This window comes from Orbicella faveolata, unplaced genomic scaffold (genome assembly GCF_042242905.1).
Source record: "Orbicella faveolata isolate gen_17 unplaced genomic scaffold, um_ofav_v1 contig_46, whole genome shotgun sequence".
Taxonomy (NCBI): Eukaryota; Metazoa; Cnidaria; class Anthozoa; order Scleractinia; family Merulinidae; genus Orbicella; species Orbicella faveolata.
Window position 1 is genome coordinate 1,512,958 of NW_028301576.1, and position 25,549 is coordinate 1,538,506.

General features: G+C 38.8%; 2 protein-coding genes and 1 long non-coding RNA gene across 3 annotated transcripts; all 3 read left to right on the forward strand.

Moving 5' to 3' along the window:
• The first annotated feature begins 1,329 nt into the window (after nucleotides 1-1,329).
• LOC110056396 (somatostatin receptor type 2-like) lies at nucleotides 1,330-5,247 on the forward strand. Its single transcript, XM_020762865.2, has one exon. It carries the CDS (start codon nucleotides 1,735-1,737, stop codon nucleotides 2,800-2,802), a length of 1,068 nt encoding a protein of 355 aa, XP_020618524.2. The 5' UTR covers nucleotides 1,330-1,734; the 3' UTR covers nucleotides 2,803-5,247.
• An 8,857-nt stretch (nucleotides 5,248-14,104) lies between these two features.
• LOC149097882 (uncharacterized) lies at nucleotides 14,105-15,948 on the forward strand. The gene is made up of 2 exons (XR_016203772.1): nucleotides 14,105-14,287; nucleotides 15,135-15,948. It is a non-coding gene; the product is annotated as an uncharacterized LOC149097882 (long non-coding RNA).
• A 4,382-nt stretch (nucleotides 15,949-20,330) lies between these two features.
• Nucleotides 20,331-21,842, forward strand: LOC110056399 (transcription factor sox-3-like). The gene has a single exon (XM_020762869.2). The coding sequence runs from the start codon at nucleotides 20,618-20,620 to the stop codon at nucleotides 21,302-21,304; it is 687 nt and encodes a 228-aa protein (XP_020618528.2). The 5' UTR covers nucleotides 20,331-20,617; the 3' UTR covers nucleotides 21,305-21,842.
• Nucleotides 21,843-25,549: the final 3,707 nt, after the last annotated feature.

A 25,549-nucleotide genomic window follows, 5' to 3' on the forward strand; every position in this document is an offset into this window, starting at 1 on the left:
TTATGATAGACTGGGAAGTTTGGAGAGCAGTCAAGAAGCTAGAGTTGCTTTCGGCTGAGCATCAACCAATTCTTACCCTTCTTTCGTGCTCTAAAAACCTTCATTCGTGCATCCCAACGCTATGATTGATATAAATGCATTGTTAAGTACTCTGCGCTCCTGCGGAAGTTGAAAGTGGAGTGTGCGGACGCAATGAATTGCGTGTCACGTATCTACTTTAAACCTTTTCTTATTCAGATTTCCAGTTTTCTACTTTAGGCAAACTTTCGCTCAACCGTGAAGAGCAAGTCATAGCTCAAAACAAAGCAAACAAAAAATGAAACTTTGAGAGGTTTTTATGCATAAGTGTTTTGCTGTTAATGATCAAATACTGAGGTAGATGGCTTTACCGGAATCAGCTGGAAATTCAATTAGATAGTGTCATTCAAGATTGACCACATTTCTCCAAGACCTATTTAGCTTACTGAATTGTATTACTTCAATTTCAAAGATGCTGCTTATCTACACGGATGTTTGAAGACTGGTTCATGGAGGAATTTTCATATACACGAACTTATGTTGGAGATTTTTTCTAGTTTTCCATTCAAAGTATTGGTAAATTCTATTTCACATGACAAACAGACGTCATACTTAGCTTCATTTGTATCATTCATCAGACGAGGAAATAGAAGAAAAACACCAAAGTGCTTTTGTCATCCTGTTTTTGATTACAAAAGGTAAGTATAAGTAGAATAGCATAACTTCTAACTTTCGTCAGGTATTTTAGCCTCGTCTCCTCCTCCGCTTCTTGCACCTTTTTCTGGTGTTTCATTTAATTTCTGTTAACGTGATCTTTGTTGATTCATTGACGTAATATCGAGCCCTTTCATCATTCGCAACAAGAGATTTTTTTGTCGTTTTATAAGAGCCGGCTACATGCTTGAGTTCATCAGTTTTCTTTTTTTTCATAAATATATCCCAAGGATTTAATACATGCGTAAATTTAAATTGATAAAGTACATTGAAGGATTTGTGTTTACGTCTGCATGTAACTGTGATGACAACCACGGAAAAGGTAAACTGTTAATATTGAGTGGAATATTTCGTGTTGAGAGCTTTGTCTTTAAGATTGACATATTCTTCGCTTCTCTTTGGCTTTTGGTTATTCTATTAACCTTTGGCAGGTAATATTTAGACGGAAGGCGTTTTCAGAATGATAAGAGCAATGGGATTGGATTGTATTTTCCTTAACTTGAAAGCCAGCATGGGCGATATAACTAATTCAGTGAAAGGAAGCTAAGTTGTTTTATAAACGAAGATGCTCATCACTAACGGCTAGCTCCTTGACAAGGCGAACTTGACTCCTGAGAAATTGCTTTATTCTGTTTGAACGCCGCTCGATGTGAATAGGTCGCTCGCTTTTCAACAGTTGAGCTCCGTCAGTCAGGCCACTGTAAAGGAATTGAATATGTTGAATATCATTGAATATTGAAATCAAGGAATTAAGCTGTGTTATCATTTTATATTACAATAAACATTAAAAAATTCTTTACAGGAAGGAAGATCTACAGGGACGAGCTCTTACAGTACTTGCAAGCACTGAACTCGGACCCAAGGAAGTCAAAGAAGGGTACCGCACAGATCGCCAGATAGACTTATTCGTGCGACGTCTACATCACAGGAAAACAAAAAAAAGAAGAAACTACACAACAGCCAGGTATTCAAACGACAGGAAAAGGAAAAGTCACATGAACTATGGCGAACTGCACCGTAAGGCATTGTGGAGCCGATCCGAACGTCTCCTTGGCGAATGATTCCGTTGCCAGGGACATACCCTTGGTGGAATCGCTAAAACTAGGTTTGGAGGTATTAATCGCTTTGTTTGGAGTTGTTGGTAATGTTCTGGTAACTGTTGTTATTTGTCAAATGGGCAAGAAGAAGAAACCAGCGGATTTCTATCTACTAAACTTAGCCATTGCAGATCTTGGCTTTCTGCTATTTACATTCCCGCTAGGATTAATCAAAGAGAAGTTGCCCTTGAACTGGCCTCTTGGAGAGTTTAGCTGCCTCTATCTGTATCCAATACCGGAAATATTTCACGGTTCCTCTGTATGGTGTATTACAATTATCGCTATACATCGATATTTAAAAATAGTGACACTTAAACCAAAACGCGATAATAGGAAAACTTCGCTAAGAAATTCCAAGATTATTGTCGGGTTCGTATGGGTGATATCATTTTTTGTTTTCTGTTTACCACTGCACTTTGTTGTTCAACATCATGAGCTGTCCAACGGATTAGCTTCTTGCGGTACAGTTTGGCCTTCGTGGGATCGCTCGTGGATTTTGCCTCGCTTGTATGCAGGTTTAATGACATTTTTCTCCTACATTCTGCCACTTTTCCTGATAGCTCTGACTTATATAAGAATAGGACGTAAAATTAACTGCAGCAGCAAATTCATCAAGGATATGAAAATCGAACATAGCGTTATTTCATCTGATGATAGTAAAGTTGTTAGTTTTTCCAAAATGGAACTCCAACGTCTTCATCAAAACAGGCGAATCAAGAAAATTTTAACGCCAGTTGTTGTGGTGTTTGCAATAACAATGCTCCCGTTGAGTATGCTACGAATCGCTTCTATTTGGTGGCCAGTCATCGCCACTCAGGCATATTATAAACATCTTCTGTTCATAGTTGTAGTGTTTGTCGAGATCAACTCTTCCTCAAACCCCTTAATTTATTCGCTAGTCAGCAAAGACTTTCGCAAGAGACTAAAGGAGTTATTTTGCAAGGGTTGTGACGAGTCTCGAAGTGTTCTCTAGGGATTGATACACGAGTTCTCTTACTGACGCGTCAATTGTTACTGATTTAAGGAGTTAATTAACTGATGTAAGGAAAAAATGCAATCTGCTGAATTGTTCATGGTGAATGATAAATCTCGAGAAATGAAATCAACTACTGTTGAGACCTCGGCTAAAATGAGTCTCGGAGTCTCGATCGGAGTCTCGGCATATTCTGAAACCTCAAAGTCCCGGAGTTTCGCAAGATTATTATATTATAAAGGGGAATCAGGGTCAATATTCGGTTTCTAAATAGCAGAGGTAGGCGCAAGGGCCAGCACAGCTGAACTCTATTACGGACAGTCCAACACGGAAAGACACGGCGTGACACGGACAGGCACAGTGTAAAAAAGGACACCCACAGCCCATTCTGCGAAAGACTGGTAACCAAACATCTCACAGTCATGCATTTGTCTTTAAAGATGGCGGCAAGATTTGAGACAAGACAGGTAAGACTAAGGATGAAGACATGAAGACAACTACCCTAACATTCAGGCCAGGCGATATGAGCCGTTTTCCAAAATTGTTCAGTGATTTATCCAGCACGAGCTAGCGTTTTAATAAGAATGTTGTTTTATGGCGACATGAGCCGTTTTTCAATTGGTCAGTGATCTATTCAGTATGAATTTGCTGAACAATGCTGTTTTAAGGATGCTTAAAAGCACATTCTTTCGTTCTGTTATTAACTATAAGCTTAGCGTTATACATATGGTCTCTTCCCCTGTTTAGGATAGGATGGAAATGGTTCTTGATCACGTACGCAGGACATTTCAAGAAATTTTCAGATATGTAAACAACGGTGACCTTTGTGAAGAATCTGTGGACTATTGACGCTATGGGTGTCTCAAAAACTAAGACCTAAGACCTAAGATCCAAGACCTAAGACCTAACATCCCCTCCGAACCTCAAAAACTAAGACTTCAGACTCCCTCTGAATCTCAAAAACTAAGACCTGGTTATGCAACAATGCAATAATCTTCTGAGCTTGAGCATACTGAAAATAATCACGGCTGCTATGTTTATTTCGGTCAGACTCACGGGCACAGGGTTTGAAATTGAAGCCGTGGTTGATGTGCATAAAATAACGAGACAGTGTTTTCTGTCTGAAAAGGAAATATCAGAGATTGATCCAACGTTTGGTTAACAGTCTTCCGCAGAATGGACTGTGTCTGTCTTTGTTACTGTGCCTGTCCATGTTGGGCTGTGCCTGTCTTTTTTACGCCGTGCCTGTCCGTGTTGGGCTGTGCCTGTTCGTGTTTGGTTAGGTCTGTACGTATTACGGTTTGCCTGTACGTGTTACGCTGTTCCCAATAGATTTCAACTGTGCAAGCCCTTGCGTGTGCCTCTGCAGTTTAGAAACCGAATATTGACCCTGATCCCCCTTTATAGGACTATCCCCAAACCTACAAAGAGTGCTATAGTCGGTGTTACGGGTTTTGATGAGTTTACGGAGGGTAGCATACGGATGGACAGCCATACTGTATCTTGGCAGGAGGACACTCGTAGGTAGAAGTCTGAGCGAACTGCTTTGATATCAGAGTTTTTCTTCCTTTCTATTTCTTTTTAGTTAAAAGAACGCTTAAATTGCTATATACATGAATTCTCCATGTTTAGAAGCTGCAAAAATGTTCTTATAACGTATACGATTACGTATAATGTACATATAAGGTATTATATTCGGTCCTCCGACCCCTTACATCTTGCCAGTATAGGAATTAACTTAAACATAAATGCGGTTATTTCATTAAAATAACTGCACTACATGTTCATTACTGGCCTTGTAGATATTGTACATATTACCTATCAGAAAACGACCGGACATATATCCCCTCTAACAACTTAGAGCTAAAATGTGAGGCAGGTGTCATTTATTGCCAGTGTCCAGTTGTAGCTGTAATACATGTACATAATCTTAAAAGCTATTTTATTCACTACCTGGATTGGAGGTGTGGATATCCTATGGACTTTGCTAATGATCTGTAGTTCCCTTCAAGCCCCGCCACCTCAATGAACGCCATCAGTCTGTACATATCCAGGCATAGCGCTCCTCAAGACACAAGCCCAGTCCGAACGATCAGTTCGACCTAAATACAACATTGAAATCAACCCTGAAATGTAATCAGCAAATCTAGGGCTTTGAATCATAATGGCTAACAAACATTGAAAATAATTACTCCTTCACATCGAATCATTGTCATGGTGTAGTTAAATTGCTTAACTCTTGAAAACCTGAAAGGAAGCTATGTATAAAAGTTAGGGCTACAAGAGCAATCTCTGTGATGACCAACTATTTAGGGGTGGACGGGGGTGGGGTTAGGGTTGTTCGTTCGCGTGATTTGTTGGATGAACTTGGTTGGGAAACGTTAACAAAAACAAAGGACTGCAATAGTTAGCTGTGATTACTGTACGTACAAAATCCATAGTAATCTTTCCCTATGGTATTTGAGACTGATATTTACCAGTATTTCAAGTTTACATACAGTGTTAGAAGCTATGAGTCAAATTGTTATATTTCTACAAAATGGTATCTGTTCTGTGGAACAAGATCCCCTTCATCAGATCAGACAGCAGCCCAATTTGAACGATTTTAAACCTGTACTGCCCGGGAAAGATTACTTTAAACACATAAATTATAGAAACCTTGATAAGATATATAAGATTTCATTGCATTTCATTTTATTGGTTTAGTGGTTCTGCAGTTAATGTGTTCTAGTGTAAAGTAGAACGACTCTTAGGAAGCCATGGTGTATATATCATACCATTTCGTGCTTAAATAAAGATTGATTTGATCTGACTTAATATGAGATATTTTGCAAATGTTCATTGTAAATCAACAACAACGACGACAACAACAACAACAACAACAACAAAACATACATTAGCTATATAATTTTCTCTCGGAGTAATGATTAATTTCTAAAATTATAACAGTAGATCGAAAGACCACAAGTAATATACCAGGTACTGTTTGGGGTATGTCCTACATCACCACAAAAGACATACAAGATGTCACAAATTGAACTGAGGAGTCTATAAAGTAAAAAAATGAAAACGTTCAAAAATACCTTATTCCTTGTATATACTGGGTATACCCCTAAACAATAGCTTAATTTGAAGCTCTGGGTGTGCAGATTTTTATCAGATTTTCATTTGACCGTAAAATTGTAAAGCGTGAAAGTTTCAAAAACTTGAGGAGTGGTTAATCAAGTCTGATTCAGGAGGGGGTTATGATTTTATGCTTTCAATGTGAAGATCTCTCACAGATCCTTTTGGCCTCCAAATTTGAAATGAATTGGCCAAATATTAAGCTTATTATAACATTTTGTGCCATATGGCACTATCGAGACTTAAAGGGTTAAGGAAAGAACCAGACAGAAGTGTTGTTTCGTGTACTTGTTTATTTCCTTAGCTTTCTTTACGTGCCTGGTGCTGTGCGTGACATTTCTGAGCAAAGTAGTCCATCTGGGGTGCCTTCCATTCGACCAAATATTCGGGAATTCCGAGTGAGGGGGTCGGAAATTTCCCGGAAATGATTCCGAAATTTTGCCGAGTTTCTCCGAGCCCGGAAATCTGATTCTCAAGCTTCTCAATATCAGTGCTCGTCATGTTTCTAACTGGCGACTTTTAAAAATCTCTTACTTCAACACCGTTGTAGTGGAGTAGCAGTTTGCCCAGATCTGTTGCAATTTGGTATCCTCCCTTTGGGCTCTCAAGTTTGTCTCGTCATTGGAAAGTGACTCTTGAACTCGTCAAAAAAGTAAAGAAGTATCGTACCGTCAAAATAGTCGGGGGTTCGATTTAAATTCATCCCATGTAAATAATTCCAACCCACTGTAAAAAAGTTAAGTTGTCATCCTCACCAAATACATCGTTTGATTCAACATCTGAGAGTCGTCATCTGTTTCCCCTTTGTTCATTTCATATTGTCGTGCGAAAGTTGGAACGTGATGGCCTGGGACGGTCTGGTCCAACTAACCGGAAAATTCTGTTTCATTCGTCACATTTCAAACCGGAATATTTCTTCATACATTTAATGTAATTTTACCCTAAGTAACTCGAACCTCCGTTAACTCGAAGCAATTTTCGTTTCCATTCACGTAATTTTCTATATTATTTTACTCTCGATAACTCGAACCATGTTTGTCAACGCGTGACATCTCAACGTATTCAGTACTGTAGTTCAAAACATTAAAATAACTATTTCTAGAAAGAGTAAATCGCATGAACGCTGTAGCAGTAGCCCGACGTTGTTCTCTCAGAACTTGCAAAGTTAGCTGCACCTGGACTTCAGCCTCGTTCCTGGGGTCTCTCATTTTCTCGCCCCCTCCCCCCGAGCGAGAGAGAAGAGACCCTGGTTGGCTCTGGTCAATCAATCAATCAATCAATCAATCAATCAATCAATCTTTATTTGTACTCACTATTGCTTAAAAAAGTTACATGTCTCCTAGAATCTGGGAGATGACAATTTAATTATTGAAGGGAGGGGCGGCCTAGTATGAATTTTGTCTAAATTGAGCCTACGGGGGTGCGGGATGTGTTGTCACCAAAATAAACCATGAAAGATATGCTGCTCTGTCTGGCGGTAATATTCTGCAAACGCCAAAGAAAATTCATCCGTTCTCTGATAGCGGAAATCCAAGTTGCTGTAGGTTGAATGGTTCAGTTTAGGACGCTACGCCTTGTTAAAATCTCTTCAAGAAGGCGAATGAAACATTGCTCGCCGCGACCGTGGCTGTGTATTTAAGATCATTTATACCTCGGAATGAATTAAGACCACATCTACTATGTGGTCCTTGTGAACGGTGATTAAATAATTTGTGAGCATTCACTGAGGGCCATGATAACTGAAAGCCGAAGTCACTTCGAAAGGATGACCCGAAGTGAGCTGTCGGCGACCCGAAAAGCGCGAGGGATGATATCATCACACAACGATTCGTCGGGGTCTGAATTTTGTCAACGCTGCTTATAATAACATTTGCCTTCACCTGAAAGGAGGCCAGAAAAAGAAAAATATAATTTTCATTGCGTCGTTAAAAAAAATCAGTGTAAAAATGGGGTTAATAGTCCTACACGACTATTACGGTTCGTGACATTTTCGCATTTGCCGTTCTCTTTTAATTTTCGACCTCTCGGCCTTTTCTTTGCTTCACACCTGTTTCTGAAGGCCACTTTATGCTGTGTTATTAGGGGGAATTAAAAGTAGAGAAGAGCCGTTTTACTTTGTTATAGGAAATTTTTTAGCGGTCATAGGTCTGCAAGGTTTCCGCTGTTAACTGCACGTCGTTTCGCAGAGTTTGCCTTGTAGTTACACTTTGTTTAGGCTCAATTCAGGCCCGGCTGTTTGATTAGAATGTTTTCAATTCAAGCAGAGAATGCTTGCAAGCACACATGCTGCTTCTTGTCACGAATATCATTTTTATCTTCGTCTAGCTTTTCTTCAGAGAATGCCGTAGGTCCTGTAGCTTTACTTCGAGAAAGCTATGCGTTTGTCCAGAGACATTCTTATGTTTCTTACATCAATCTGATCAAGCGCATTCAAAGGAGAAACAATTACTACGATATACGGAATGAGATTGCGCTGCTAGCGCTCGACGTCTACAGTTGATTTTGTCGAGGAACAACGAAGGAAAAAGATGAAATATGACTTACGTTCCATATATCCAGTGGGTAAGACGGCAACAACATCACGACCACGGTAAGTTGCCTCGAGACGGACTTGCTTTGATTAACGTTGGAATAAATACTATTCAAAATTGTAGCCTGAAGGCTAGTGCTAAACATTGCGGGTAATGGCGGTGGCAGCGCGATGCTTTGAATCCGAGAAAGCTCAACCGACGCCACAAATTGCCTGATTAGAGAGGACCCTTCCCTGATTTTCTCGATTGTCAAAGAAGCATGTGACCAGACGCAACAAGCGTATTCACGGTTTTCTGAGTTTCACAGTAATACAATATTTTTATACAACAGTTACTATATGAAGCATGAGCAACATGCACAGTATTTGAACGATTTGAATACAACTTTCACAACTTTAAAAAATGATATGTAGCCTCACGAAATCCTGTATTTGAAATCTGTAGTTTTATAGTTAGGTTTTTCTTTGAATGTCTCGATCGGATTACCTGAGATGTACTATTCTAACACAGGAATTTCACTATATCCTCAAATTCGGAGACAATTGGGAACTCCTAACTAAGCTGACTATATTTTGGTGTAGCTTTCGATACAGAGGCGGAGATTATTGAGAGGGAAAAAAATGGATTGTATAAATTTTAAATCCAGTGTCCAAATTCCTGAGTCCATTCATTTCCATCCTTTTGTTCTAGGCGATCATTTCCGGTACGAGGAAATTTACATTACAATGTGGGGATCATTTTATATACGGTCCTGGGATCATTTGCGGGCTGCTCAGTACTCTGTATGAAAACAAACACCGTAAAAACCGTTTTTTTTTCCCCATATCTCGGGCCATTTATTTTCAACTCCCGATAACTCGGACCTTTTTCAATTTCCCTTGAAGGTCAGAGTTATCCATCGGAGTTGACTGTAGCAAACCGGAAAGCTGGAATGTCGAACGCTTTTCCAAACTCGCTGCAACTAACGATCCAAAATTTAACCTGCCTTTACTCACTTCTGGTCGATAATCAAGGTCGCGCTCCTTTGTCTTCCACACAAGCTGAAGCCTGTCAACCCTTCAAAACGCAAATAATAGTAACATATCGGCCCATTGTCGGCCTCAAAGTCGCCTGCATATTTTCTAAAAAGGAGCCAGCGTTATTAGACCAAGAATCTGGCCAATAAAAACATGCAATTTTCCTAGAACTACCGTTTCCTCTTTTCAAGGCTCCCCCCCCCCCCCCCCCCCCGTCCCTTCTCCACTAAGAGAGACACAAAGCACATCGTGATACAGGTCTAAATTACCGATCTGTCTACAACCACATCTGGACATATTCGATAATAATACAGGGCTCGTTTGGAGCTTCATAAAGCGGTTTCTCGTCACACAAAAAAAATCCGACTCATTTGTGTCATATGGATGGCACACCACGTGAACATACAGCAATTGACGGAAAAGGCGAAAAGGAGGCCTGGGAACAAGGAAAGCAAATAACCAAAACTGAAAAACCGTTTTTGTTACCTTAACAAACGAGTAAACCAAAAACGAGTTTCTGGAAAACCCGAATAGCGAATAGCGAATAGTCGGGAATAGTGAATAGTTGCGAATAGCGAATAGGGAATAGTCCAGAATGGTGCGAATAGCCTCAAATAGTGCGAGTAGCGGCGAACAGTCGCGAAAAGTGGCGAATAGTGACAAATAGTCGTCAATAGTCACCGCTTTAGATCTAATATCTAGCGTTAATTAATTATCCAAATAAGCAACAGAATTTCAGTGAATTTTTCACCTTTTCTTCTCCGGACTCAGGCTAGGGCTATCCATCGCCGACATTAAGAAAACAAAAAAAACAAGGATAACTTTAATGAAGACGTATTTACGCTTTTGCAGCGGTTAATACAGAAGAAATTACGTTTAGAAACACCTTTTGTCCTGATAAGCGTCTGTGCTTTTTAGCGGGAAAATCCCATCCTACGTTGCTGCGAGGTTGACTGCGAGTTACTGGCAACCCTTTTTGCTACGATTTGTCACGATTTGCCACTATTTGCCACTATTTGCCGCTATTCGAGACTATTCACACTATTCGTACTATTCGCTATTCGGGACCATTCGCTATTCGGGTTTTCCAGACACCCACCAAAAATCGCTACGGAAGTTTAACTTTGTATGTGTAAACCGAGAAGCCGATCTCAAAAGGAAACAAAAGCCGTACAACCCAAAACCCCAACGCACACTTCCTCTACACTTTTTTTTTCATTTCATTTTTCATTTCATTTTCATTTCATTTCTTAGCACAATGCCTGATGTTTAGTTATTTCGTCCTCGCTTCTCACCCAGTCCACACAAGAGGATCAATCATCTGACTTCTGATTGCTTCTTGTTATAAAACCTGGGAGATGCTTTGCAGCGGGGAGCATTAATGAAGTTGTCGTTTGAAAACCGTTTTAATTTTCAAAAATAATTTCTCTTCATATATTTTTTTTCCCTACGTCGTATGCTTTTGTATCTTAAGCATTCTACGCCAACAGCTATCGATTAGACAATTCGCTGTTGATTGCTTAGTGTGTCATTCATGGTGAACATCAATTTCTTCGCTATGATAAAAACTTTCCCACTTAGCATATAGGCTTACATGGACCTTCGGACTTCGGGGGTGTGGCGGGGGGGGGGGGGAGGGGGGGGAGGTGACCATATCGCCCGGAAAAAAAATACGCAATGCCCGAAAGCATGAGTGTTTCTCAAACGCACTCAAATCGCAGTAAAAGCAAAAACGTTCCCAATTCTCACATCTAATGAAAATGTTACCTTTCCAAAAATAGTTATTTTGAAACCTTGCATACTCTATGACATCAACCTCAATCGACAGCCTGGTAAAATCAGAAACTTATAAAAGAACCAGTTAATTCTTCCTTGTACGAAAAGTTCAAGAAAACTTTAAAACGGACCTGTTTGGAGCCGCTCCAAACGTAATTTGGAGCCACCACAAAAAAGTCTTGGTCCTCGTTTGCCCGGCTTTGATTCTTTTGTGCATCGGCCCGTAGGCCTATGCCATTTAGCCTCACATTCGCCGAGCTATTAACCTCCCACTCATACGTTTTTAGGGCTGTCTGCGTGGGAGGCTACCGAGCTATCTAAGTTATTTTTCCTAATTAGTTCGCTAAATTGCTTAAACCTTGAGCTGGGAAATAATGAGTCTCGACTAAACATTTTACCATTTCGCTAAGATGAATCATTAAGTGCACATTACTTCCACTGTGAAAGTAAATAAACCAATTCAAAAAAATCATGCGTTGTACGCCGACTCTGGCTCGCCAAGAGAAATAGATTGGATTATGTTATTGTGGGATACAATCAAAAGACCAAGTTAAGCGACGAAATGCTATGCACTTTTTTAACTTTCACACGCCCCAATCTTTTATACCCGTAAATCTACATCAAATTTAAATTCTCATTGTTTAGCATAACAAAAGAAAGCTAAACGCGAACTCTTTACACCGCGAATTTTCCGCCACATGTGGTGGAATCTGCTGATCCTGGAGAAGATATTAAAGATAAAAAGGTGCGTATGAAGAAAGATGGCTTTCTTTCGTTCCTTGGAAAAAAAGATCTTACCAAACGGATTCGTTTCAACGACGTTGCGTAAAGTCATCAAGTGGAGCTGCAGAGGGTGCGGGCGAAGACTTGAAGCTACGAGAGTGCAGCTGCAGCACTGTTGTCAATCTTGATTATCTGTGAACCAGGTGAAGATTATTGTTTTGACTTTCGAATGTAACATGAAAACAACACATGTTCTGGTTATATTAGCTTTGACGCCAATCGATCGCTTTCGTGACGATCTAGTGACAAAGATTAACTCAGGGACACTCTTAAAGCCATGCATGCTCTTAAATCTACTTCTCTAGTGTATTTTTCGCAACATACAGCTGTCCAGAAAGCCTGATTTTTCTCATGCATTTCAGCTATTGTGAAATGACTCTTCTACTTTAGCAAGAGTATTCAGAGCTGATTCTGTAAAAACCTAAGGGGAGCCGTCTACGATAAACTCAGATAACTTTGAACAACTACGACATATGGTGTAATTAAGAATATTTTACTGTTGCAGGTTCCGAGGCTTTGAAAATAAAAGGGCTCTTTTTGTGATTTTATGTAGGATTTGTTCTCCAAACCAGCTTTATTTATAATTCTCAGGTGGAACAAACATAGCGAGCTCCTAATTGCCTGAGCATCAACAAAGAGCTGAAGTTAAAAGCCCATCTCATGGTGCGCCATTAGCAACCCCCATTGAGATGTTTAACTTTCACTCTCTCATAAAGTGCTGCCAATGCAAAACAGCTCTTCTGACATTCTATATTGAACTCAATTTATGAAATAGGTAAATACGGCTGTGTTTTAAAAAAATGTCGTGTATATAAACTTGCAGCACTTTGTTTTGAAGTGGTACGTTGCTTAGGGAAAAGGCGATCAGGTTTGGTCAGCATGATATGGGTGTGGACAGATGCAGAAAACAGCTGAGAAACGCCAGACGGTGCCTCTGTAAACTAAGAACTAATATGTTAAAATTCTAGGTTGCTTAGGCAAAATTCCATCTGATCATGATCTTTGGACGTGCACACTGACAACACATCACGCAAACGGTGGCCACTTGATTGTTTTTCATTCTTAACTTATTGTCTATTAGCAAAGTGTTTTGACGACAAAAATATGGCCTTCAGGGCTCACTGACCTTCATGCTTCATAGTCAAATCTCATGGGGGAGGTAAACGTCCGTTTTTATGGCCGAATTCGTCAGGCCCTTGTCAGAATCACACCGGGATAACTCAATTCTAGTTTGTGCGATGTAGCATCTAAAACTGAGCGCTTAAGCTACTGCATGACGCTCGACGCAAATTAACAAAAAAACAAGTACTAGTTTTTTTAGTTTATTTATTTATTTATTTTTTCCTTTTGTTTTGTTTTGTTTTGTTTTGTTTTGTTTTTTTTGTCAACTTTATTTTGGTTTTTGAAAGACGAATGTAAGGTGGCTCTGTTAAGAAATACTTTTGTTCTTTTATTCAAATTGGCATACTCTCTTCGATAATGCAGTCGAAGTGAGGGAACCCTTATCAGGTGGCCACCCTCGGGGAAATGGGAGTGACCGATTAATAGGGGTGGCACAAGTCGTAGCTAGTGGAAACGTTAATTTATTCAAATTCAAACATGCTTTAAGGGCAAACGTAATCACAATAATAAACGGGTGTGTTACGGGAATTTTTTTCAGTGGTCGTTTTCTATTTCGGACTCTTATCTGTCATCGCGTTTTCAAGAAAATTATGCACCCAAATCAAAAACAGTTTGAACAGACATGATCTTAAGCCTTAAAATCGGCATATCTTTTACAGATTTCGATTAAATTCAGTCATATAGAGCATGACTCTTGGTTACTTTCAAAACAATTATTTTACTCACGTTATGCATCCTAGCTTGGCCCACTGAAAGCGCTTGATAAACCAATAAAAGCCGAACCTCTATTACCGAGTCCTCTATGTTAAGGCCAGTTGCCTTTGTCCCAGAGAAGCAGAATTCCTGTAATCTAAAGCTCTCCCTGCTCTTTCTGTTGCATCGTCTTAAGAATTGAAAGAATCAATAAAAAGACTGGTTACGACAAAATAGCACGCTCAACATTTATCTCCCCATACTCCCACACTTTAACGCGGTCAAATGTTTGATAAGGCGTGAAACTATTGTCCCGCTTGTTGAGCTAATTGGCGATATCTTTACAGACTGTAAAACGGCAAGAATTAACACAGACGAATCGCAGCGGAGAGACTTTGGGAAAACAAGCTTCTGGAGGTGTCAACGTACTGACTTTATAAGGTAAAGTTTAAAATTAAAGTTGTACAACGAGAGGAATAATCTTATTATTATTAGTCGCGGGACGATGTTGTAAGTTAAGGAGGCTTGGCGTGAAAAAACACACGTTCACTAAAAAGGCAAAACATTTTCTGGCTTAAACGAGCTAAAACTGTTATCTATAGCTTAGAAGCTCTCTACTCTCTAAACAAAAGAAAGAAAAGGGCGCTTGGAAAAATAATTTTGACTCCACGTTGCACTGAAACTGCATGACAATATACCAACAGAACACTGTTTACATTACTGCTTGGTGTGCATCCGTTGAATTTATTCCAGCTACGTGCTTTTGCATCTTAGAATCCCTATATATACTTGTATATGGAAGTTGGCTGGCAAGAAACTGAAGAAAGACAATTTTTTTAACATTTCCGCTAGATGGACAAGCTTTGAGACTGGGAATTGTAGCAACGATGAAAAATAAAGGCTGTAATGTGATGCTGTGAGAACTCGCTCGGCTCAAAAGAAAATCTGCTTCGGTCATACTTTAAAAGAACTGATATCATTCGGAGAAATAAAACAGTGAGAGGTAATATTATATACGAACCCTCTAGATCTAGGGTTGACTTAACTGTTACTGAATGTCGAACGCGTTTCTTCGCTTAAAAAGTCGGTTTCACTCTTGATCCCAAATTAAAATATCGATGTCAACATTAAAGTCCTTCTCTGTTGAGCACACTAACTCACCTAGTCGTAACTGGTATTTAAAGAAGAAACCTTTTCATAGGCCAACTACTCACCCGGCCAGTCCGTTACACACACGACACAAGCACGTTGCTCGCATACTAAACGACCGTACTTTTTCCCCGTTTAGGGTGGAACAGAGAGTGAAGAGAATAACTCCACTGGTCAGGGGAAAACTGAAAACTGGCACGGCCTTTACAGACACGCATTTGGTCAATGATTTTTGATTCAGCAAACTCGGGGAGGAAGGAAGTTTCCCAGCTCCCTTTTATTTTCTGATTGATGTTCACTATACGTATAAAATACAGCCATTTGGATGATCTGTTTGTTTTATTAGAAAATTTGCTTTGATAAAGATGCAAATGACTGATTATTTCCTCGTATGTCAATGGAAGTCAGTTTTAAAGCTATACATGTTCATGCTAGCAAGCCTGGCTACTATAAAAGAATAAAGTCGCTACATTTACATTCTGTCCGTACATTAAATAAATAACAACAGGCCTTGGTATTTCACCTCGATACCTAGTTACATTCGAATTTACAAGGTACATACAGCATTCTATCTTACTATCCAGGAGTTACCAACTTTTAAATTCGCTTGTTTTACGACGGAAATGGCGGCTTTGTTTTCGAAACCGTTTGTCAAAGTAAACTTCTAATTAAACGCGTTATAACTGTTAGTATGCTACAACAAGTTTCCGCGTGTGTAAAGAAAAGCAGGAAACATGTATTTGTTCAATTACCAAACGTTCAGTACTTTCAAGTAATATTTTTTTCTATGTCGTTTGTTTTTCATCGGGAACTTCACAGTAGCGAGGCAGGTAAGCGCGTGGCCAGAGAAAACAATGTTTGTCTAAAACGAAATTAATTTTAAATCCTTTTAGTCACTGAAGACAAGTCGGCCTGGAAAGAGAATAAAATAAAACCCAAGCCATTCAACTGTATTCATGGTTGTCCACGTGCATATTGTGAAAGTTCAATGTTGAGAAGACAGGCTTTTTTCCAAAGTTGTTTAATTTGAACGTTGTCGAGTTATACCATGAAACCAGACGGAGGAAGACAAATGGAAGCAGATTGCAATTACCCGATTGATACGAAATCCTGAAGCTCTTTTGTGTTTTATCAAAGCGCAACCCGTTTGGTGTAACTCGATGCGCTTATAAACAACTGCAAGAAGTGAGAGGCGAGTCTGACGAGTACAATCATCTCTTTCACAACAGTTCACGTGGGTCTTACCATTATTAGAAACAAAGAAAACTTTGGTTTAATACGATAGTTCATTTATCAGTATGTATATTACAGAGGATAAGTGAAATCGCTGGGTTAGAGCCTGTAAAAGTGAGCACCTTAACATTGTCAGCTTATATTTTTGATTACATTCGTGTCGCATCGCGGCCTTTTCATGGAATGAGCGCGTTTAGTATCGACTTTATAATGTGATTAAAATGAGATTCAATTGAGTGTTTTAGTTTTATTTCTGATCCTAAAAAAAATCTTTAAAAAGGGCTAATTGCTTCGCCATTTCCAACGAAGCGGCTGAAAAAATGTTTTGTTTTCTCGAGCGGAAAGAAACATTCACAGTTCATTGTTTAATGGAAAGGTTTCCTTTTGTGAAGTTATCTCTGATTTCATCGCCAGTCCACGTACCATTTTCTAGCCAACGCTTTGCCCTGTTAGGTATTTGTTTGTTTTCTTCTCTTTAGTTTGAGGATGCAGACACAAAAACGCTGATAATATAATTATCTTTTTTTTGTCGCGTCCCACATGGGGTGTGTAAAATCTGGATTAACATTGTAGAAACGCACATATTACAAGAGTAGTAGTATTGGTCATTTCCTTTGTTTGCAACTAAAATCCATCTGTCTTTTAGTGCTTTCCGCAAAAAGGGGTTTGAACGAAGTTGCCTGTTGTTTCAGTAGGGTCTTTTAAAAAGACATTAGCATTTAAACATGAATTATATCCACTGATATTGATCCTATGATATGTTGTTTATACAATGTTTTGTTATATCAAAAGAGCAAATCTAAATATTGAACCGCCTTGGTTTAAAGCTTGTCGACCGTTGCAAATTAGAAAGTTTTCAGTTCGAAGTCCGAAAAAATTGCCAAGTCGGACTAAGCTCTTGAAAAACAGAAATACCAGAAAACAACAACAATTATTTTTAACATTGATTCTTACAAACATATGTCGCTGTTGCCTAGCTGGTTTGATAATGAGTCTGATAAAGAAAAACATTAGCAAATTTTAAATGATGGGACATTTTGAATAACATTAGTTTATTGAAAGCAACGTCCATGAAACAATACAACAGGCAACTGAGAATTACTAAGGCTGGTTGCGTCTTTCGAAGCCCATTCAATCTGATTACGCAAAATCTAACGCACGGTAATTCAAGGGAATTTTACAAAATGTAGGCTGCAAAACGACGAAATCTGATTATGCTTATATATTTGTTTGTCCTTCCTTCCGAGGTTTAACAAGAAAAGCTTTACCACACGTGATTATGAGTAATTATAATATGAGAAAAGCCTAAAGGCTAATCGCTTTTTAAAATATGATATAACAATCCATTTACTAGTGTTAAACAAGTGGAAACTCGCTTTGGCTGTTAATTATGAGGTTATGATTTTGTGCACCTTTTAGTTTCTTCAAAAGGCTTACTCAGTGAAATACAATGGTTGCCAAAAGCAACGAACGTTGCAATCAGCTATTTAATAACAGCTAGTATCCAATAAGACCGATAATAAAGAAAAGGACAAAAATTTCGCCGATTAACGAGAGATGGAAAAGACAATGTCGAGAAGATTGAAATTAAATGTTAGGAAACGCCTCTCAATTTTTAAATAGGTTTGCAAGGTGATTCATCGAAGGTATCTTCCATGTAATCATAATGACATCCTTCGAGGGAAATCACTCGAAATTACAGAACAGAGAAGACCAATGTATCTGGTTAGAACTTAGATGAATTTCAAACCTTTGTTCTGGTCCATGATATGTTATCAAAATCGACCAGCGTGCATTTTAACCGCAGGCACGTCTTAAACCAAAAGTATGGGCTTTTAGCCAAATTCTTATACTCGTTATCAGAAGCGTGTTTTCTCACATTTGCTGCCGTGTCGATTTTCTACCAAATTCGACCTGAATTCCGCGAACAGCGGGCACTAAAATCCTTATCACCGCCACGCCTCGTTGGTGATAATTTATTATTTAAACTGTAAAACAACCCGGTTCAAGGTCTTGATAAGTGTGTTATTTAACTCCAAGAGTCTCCATCTTGACACACATTTTAATCTGTTCGTTAACGCACCTAACACTTTTGAAATGATTACTTCCAGTATTTATTGCAGAGTTAACAAACCAGGTTATACCAGTCTTCTTTATTAAAATCACTTTTTCGGCTTCTCATTACAAGCTTCCAATTTTAAAAGAATGGCAATGGTTTTGCACTTTAGAGTTTCCTTTCATTTCATTTTACATAACAATGCGAAGCATAAAAAGATTTAACGATTTTAATATGAAACCCAGAACGACCTAAATATATATTTGAACAGTTCGTCATCGCGGCATGCTTGTATCATTTGAGTAATTTACTTTGTACATTTCACGCCGTGAAAGTCAAGAAAGTATGTTTACTTTTACGTCCGTGCATCATATAACAGCACAAAATAGAAATTAAAAAGAAAGCAACATCTCTCTGTGTTTGACAAAACTAAAGCACGTGGATTGAGCTACTTAATGTAAATTTCAGGGTACTCGGTTCATTGCTTTCTCTGTGCTAGATATTTGTAGTCATTCACATTTGCATGCTTCTCTCGTACAATGTTATGTCATCCTTTGTTGTCTGCAAGCCTCTCGACTCGCATCAGCAGTGAAATAAGAATTGTAATCTCAAGCTATATTTAAACAAATCATGTAGGCTGATATTTTCTTAAACGGTTCCTTTGTTTAGGCGCCATCTAAGTTGAAGGTAGTAAATTTTCTGGCTTTGTGTACACAGATATTACTGCATCACGTCGGTGAGAAAAACATACACTCACGCACAACAACTTGGTCTTGAAATTCAAATTAGCACAAAAGTGACTCCTTGTTTAATCACGTGTAATCAACAACTGTTCTCCGAAATACACCAATTTGGATGTTACGCATCGAGAAAAATGCTGGAGAAACTCCCAACAGCGGCTGAACTAACCCCTCGGGACTGATCCTCTAAAAAGCATGGAAACGGTTTGGAATCGTTCCTCGGATACACCACTCATAAACAATGTTTAAGAAAGCCTATCGCCTGTGCTGTCTCGCGCTTATTAATTATGCTTATTTAGCCTTTGTACACGGTCGTTAATGAAAGGACAGCCAGCAGGTACCACTCAAAGGGAAGAATTCTTGATAATTGGTTTTCAACGAGGGACAAACCTCAGTGATTTCGTGTCAACCCTATATTGCACTCATTCTTAAATCTTGCATGACTGTATCCTCCCCAACAAGAAATCGTTCCCATTCAAAGTATCGAAGTAAATTTACATCAATGTTTGAATAAGATTGAACAGCCTTCCATTTCAATTTGAATCGAAACATTTTATGAAAGCAAGTTCATGCATGCACCGAGCTTCCATCGCCCCGGATATACGAAGAGTAATCCGCTGAGACTTTCGCTAAGCGTCTGCTGGTGACCTTTTCAAATGGAAAATTTTCTCATGTTCAGGGCACAATGTCAAGTGAAAATAATTGATTAACATTACTTACACCTTTTGCTAAAAACACAGTTTTATCGCTTTTATGAGATTCGTTTTTTCAATTTCAATTTTAATTTTGTACCGTTTATTCTGGTGACACATGTTTATGAAAAAGACAATTTTTTGTCTCTTTCATTGTGTATTTTTTACTTATTCTTTAAACACTGAATCCCTGTACCAGCTAGCTGTCAGCCAGGATTGAATACCAAAATATATGTTGAAAAAAGAATCTATCACAAGCATCAAAAATAGTTAACCGTACAAATGAAAACTGCATCTTGGCAAGTTTATCTGTTTTTATGTTTTGAATGTATTGTTCTAAGCTCCATTATCAAGATCGTCTAAGTTTTTATGTTGCACAATGCGATTTACCCGAAAAGAACACCAGAGTTATTTTTAAATTTCAAAGTTAATAGATTTTTTGTAGTTTGCGGAAAAGTTTGGGTCTCTAAATAGGTGTTTTGAGCAAAATTTAGGCCCATTAAACAGCCATTGTTACGCCCGCGCCAGCTGTATTTCACATCCCTGCAGCTGAACATGGCGCGTAAACTGCTCGCACAGAGCTACATTAATAATTCACGATCTCATTGAATTTATTGTTTAGCCTCTCCTATATCAAGTACCGAAAATTCGAAGTGGCATTAGAAGGATTGTACTTCGCTCGTGTCCACTGATAGACGCGCGATATTGAAAGCGGTCAAAAGAGAAGTGACAGAACCGCAGCACCTTGCTCCCGTTTGCTAAGCACTGACAAGAAAGCGGAACGTGTCAATTTCTCACAACGCCAGTTTCATTTTCTGCGTTTCATCGGAACGCACCTCCCTGTGACAGCCCTGAGTACGCGCCCAAGAGCTAAGCCTAGACAAAATTCACGGAAAGCGACATGGCAGATTCAGATGAACACATCAAGCGTCCAATGAACGCGTTCATGGTTTGGTCGCGAACCGAGCGACGCAAACTCGCTCTCAAGTACCCGAACATGCTGAACTGCGAAATCAGCAAGCTGTTGGGAGCAGAGTGGAGCCGCTTGAGTGATGAGGAGAAGAAACCTTTTGTTATGGAAGCCAAACGACTTCGATCAATTCACAGCCAGAAGTACCCCGACTACTCGTACAAGCCTCGTCGAAGAAAGAACAAGAGCGCTCGTAGCAAGGACACCTATGCTACATTTGCGTACAGCTCCAACTTTGACGCACTCTCACCCAGCTACAGCTACCCAATGCATCACTACCTGAGCCCACACGTTCCTCCACCGTACAGCGAAGCCTTCGTTATGCCGCTGGTAAGTGCTCCCACAGCAACGGTAGCTAAACGTCCATACATCCCAAGCGGCTACGCTTTGTCCAGCCAGGACCCTCATATCCCACCAAGTGACTATCACCACAGTCATGTACCAGTAGCTTTGGTTCCTCCAAATTCTGGATATCAAGGGCATTCCATGTCCGAGCGAGCCACAGAGAAAGCGCCCTTGTTTTCTCCATTCCAAAACTCATATTACAAGTCGTACTATGGACACGGGCAATGTCCCATGGCTTCACAGAGCCAGATCGGAGCTAACCTGCCTCGCTAGAACAAGCAAGCGATGCAACGGATCATGAACAGGCCTGTAAACGTCAATTTGTTAAATATTTCGTCTAGTAAATTATATCTGAAGACATGATTGATTATCGTAGTAAATTATATGTCTTGATCGTTTTTCTTCAAATCTATGTAACTTCAAAGCACATTCGATGTGAAGTATCATGAATTTGATGTATACCAATACTTTCACTTCATGTCTTTTTAAAAGCATTTATTCGATTGTAATATTGTTAGTAGCTTTAATTCAATTGTACACGAGCTGCACTGCATCCTGGAAAAAGAAAATGTGGGTGTGAGGGAATATCGTTGTTGCATTTTAGGTTTAGAACAGCGCTTGTTTCGCGATCGATTATCTTTCTACTGGCATATCACATAAATGTTTCTTAGTCGTTCCTTTCGGAAAAAAGTTGTGTCACTTACACTAATATAAAGCAACAGCTGAAGATTCAGCAGTTCACGCTTCTTTAACGTTGTAAGAAATAATTCACAGCTTAACCAAGTGACAATAAAGTTCATGTCTCAAAATACCCCTACCTGTCTTAGAGAAAACAGATACCAGAATCTATGTCATGGAAAGACAATACGACAACCTACACCTTGTGATTCACTGAATAGAGTGTTGAGGTCACACCGAAATTTTAAACTAGCAATTTTTCAATTATAAAATTTCATTTTGTGTCGCGATACGTTTGAAAGACAGAGGCCACTTATCACGGATATCCATACGGATATGTGAGGAAATTTAACTTTGACTTTCGAAGACTGAAATTCCCGACAGTAATTTGATGGTTTCAGGAAGGGTTCAAAAGCAGGTAAAGTTGTTTTACTTTCTCCCGATGTTTATTGACTTCAGTTTGAATGAATTTTACTTAAAACAATGATGCCTCAAACACTTTTACTTTGCGGCTCGTGTTTGCCAGCCATCCAGACAAAAAGTTAGCCACCGAAAATTCATGTGAGCCTTACATAACCGCAACAACCCTTGCAAAATATTCACTGGCAATTTAATTAAAATATATGGAGACGAATAATTTAGTTTAGTTTTTTTGCATTTAGGAAGTAAACCTGAAAAATTTAAAGCAGAGTTCTTATATTCCCATTCCAAGTTGGGTTTAACGGACGACACATTATTAGGTTAACAATACAGTCCTAATTGTAAATTAAGAACAGAAGTCTAAATCTGCTCGCCAAGAATTGTCAGGAAACAATTTTCCTTAAAACGTTCTTATATGAAAGTATTATTCAATAAAGCCGTTGGTGATAAGTTATCCAACACAAAAGTCAGTTACACCGTAAATTAAGAAATAATTCCTCTTCAATTCAAGCATGTTAAAATACTATATATGATATATATCATAATTTATTGCGTGCCCGGTTTGACAACAAAAATTAGCAATTTTGTATCATTTTCTTTAATTTTTCTACCTTGTTATTTGATACTCTTGCCTTTCGTCAACCTCGTTCGATATGAAATCGATTTCGTCTTGAAGCAGAAGGGGAAATATATGGTTATTTTCTTTCAGGAATTTTGGTTTACCTCTCAAAGCCGCGTGGCAACTGTTAAAGTGCAACTGAAAGATGTAAAAAGTATTGCAATGTTAACAGGAGTAACCGAACGTAAAGATGAAAATCGGTCGCGATCTTTTCATTCTATAACTATGAATATCAAACAGCCTAGACACGACAAAATATAGTCAGATTAAATTGAAAGCGCATGTACCTCTCTATTCAAAGATAACAAATGTTATATGTTGCAGCAAATAATGAAAGGAAACTCCTACCAGTGCAAGTGCGAACAGAATGGAAATGATTATTTATTTCACTCCTATTGTAAGATTCTCTAACTTTGTTCAACGGATGAAACATGGCAAAAAAAGACCTTTAAATGAATTTATAACAGTTCAGTTCATGTTTGTGAATTCATCCGTTGGCACTTCGGAAACACCTGTCCCACTCGCCTGCAATCAACAGTGTCAAAATTCAGTTGCGAACTCCCAAAACAAAGGTGAACCCTTAAGCTCCCAAAATATGGCGGATGTCCAAAGATGCATGGCTTGGAAAAAGCAAAGAGCCATTGAATTTAAGCATCCGATGCGGATAATTCCTCCCGGACGTCTACTAACTTCAAAACAAAGATTGAATGGATCGTTTTCTTGCCTTTTTTACCGCCTTCCAGTATTTAAGTATCATCTTAATTAAAAAACAGTGTTTAAATGGCAAACATTATCAAAGGCCAAAATGTTCTCCTATTCCTAAAATTTCATTATTCATTTCGAAAACCTATTTTTACGATCTCAATAACAAATTCAATATGATGCATTTAAAAGCATGTGATGAAAGTGTTTGAAAAGGATTACACTAAATATATATCTCTTTTTCTTGTGAAAGTGTCGATTGAATGCATTCTCGTCTAAGGACATTCATTTTCTTGACTTGTTTCTAGATTTAGACGCGTATCCTGTCGAGATGAATAGATAGGCATTCTGGCAACTACTCGTGTTTATTAATATGTAACGAGTGGGTTGAAACCCTTTCTCAATTTCCCTGGTACTTTCCCTTGTTCGTTACAAGAGAATTGGTATTTTTAGCATTTTAAGGCTGCGTTCTCCTAACAATCAACACAGACAGCTGAGATTTTTAAAGTCTTTACTGTCGTAGGAAACAAAGTCAGTTTTACCTTCATCTTTAGCTTTGTAAGTGATGGTTGATTTAATCAAGTTTTGGAAATTTTTCAAACTTTCTAATTGCAATTTGCTTGCGGTTTTTGACAAGGCGTAGTGTTTCATGAAATATGCAATTGTCTAACGCACCCCTTAGCTTTTCGGAGCTTTGTCTATTCAGCTTGTAAAATGGTGCCACCGACTATACGAGCAGAAACTTAGTAAACAATCTATATTCTTCCACGAAATCAGTACAAAATTCTGATAATCCTCCTGTGCAGTTTATAAGAAGGCTTTGAGTCAGTTGTACGAACAAAATGTTTGGAATTGAAGCCCAATTTTTCTATAATTAAAGGTGGTGATGAAATGCTAAATTAAAGTATTGGCAGAACTCTGGACTCAGCTGTACCGGTTCAGACAGGAAATCCAACAGTCAACAAAACAAAATTATCACAATAGAAAAAATGCTGCGAATTGATTCACAGCATAACGTGCTTCTTGTCAGACAACTTGTCAATAGGCACAGCACCAACCTCTCTATTCAATAACACATTTTGCATAAGAACTTAGTCAGGCAAAATTGAATTTCGACAATTCTTGGCTGGTCATTTCGTATTTCGGTTACCAATCTACAACTAGATTTATATTGAATTAAAAACCATGCTGTCCAGACTTGGCTAGTGTGGAAGGGTGGGATGAGAGACAGGTGCATGAGGGTCAAGGAAAATCGTACGGCATGACTCAGAGCGCATAACAAACAGTGTGAAAACCATACACAGCTTTTGTTTATTTCCCCAAATAAATATACGCATGTGTTGTGATAAACAGTAATCTCAACATTCGACCGGTAAATCCTTTACCCGATAGAGAATTAAAGGCGCTATTCGGCTAATAACCATCTGCAAACAAATGCCGCCTCGTTTAATAACATTTTTTTCCCTGACTCAATAAAAAATACAGTTTGCGAACTGCTCTTTGCTGCCTTCAGAGATTTTCATGCATTTTATATTGGTCACATACTTTTTAGAATGAGGAAGAATTGTAACTTACAATACTGATTTAGAATTAACGTGTAATTACTACTGGAAGCAAAAAGAACAGAAAAATGACAAAGCAATGTTATTTACACCGTTTCCTTGGCACATAACTGAACTAAAATGTGAAATTTAAGCATGGTTTTTTTTCGTCATTCTGTGAACTGTGTTGTGAATTGTTCTTGCATGACAATGGTTGTAAGACTTTTCGATATAGTTACCAGTCGCCATGCAGGTAGCACTTCTTAGAGCAATCACATAGAAGTAAAAGCTGAAATGTGATTGCTTTAATTTCGAACTTGCACAGTCGAAGCCCTGTTGCTGACTACCTTGAATTTTGAAAGCAGTGGCGAATGGAACTCTTCGCTGATGAGAATTCATCAGGGAGCTTAAGCAAACCACGACGACGACGGCAACGAGAACGTCACCAAACAAAAGGTTTAACGAGAAAACCAATAGCTGTGCACGTGCGTTGTAAATCATTGTGCATTTCTTTGCCGTTCTGTGCGTCTACTGAACGGGTCGACGATAGCTAATTTT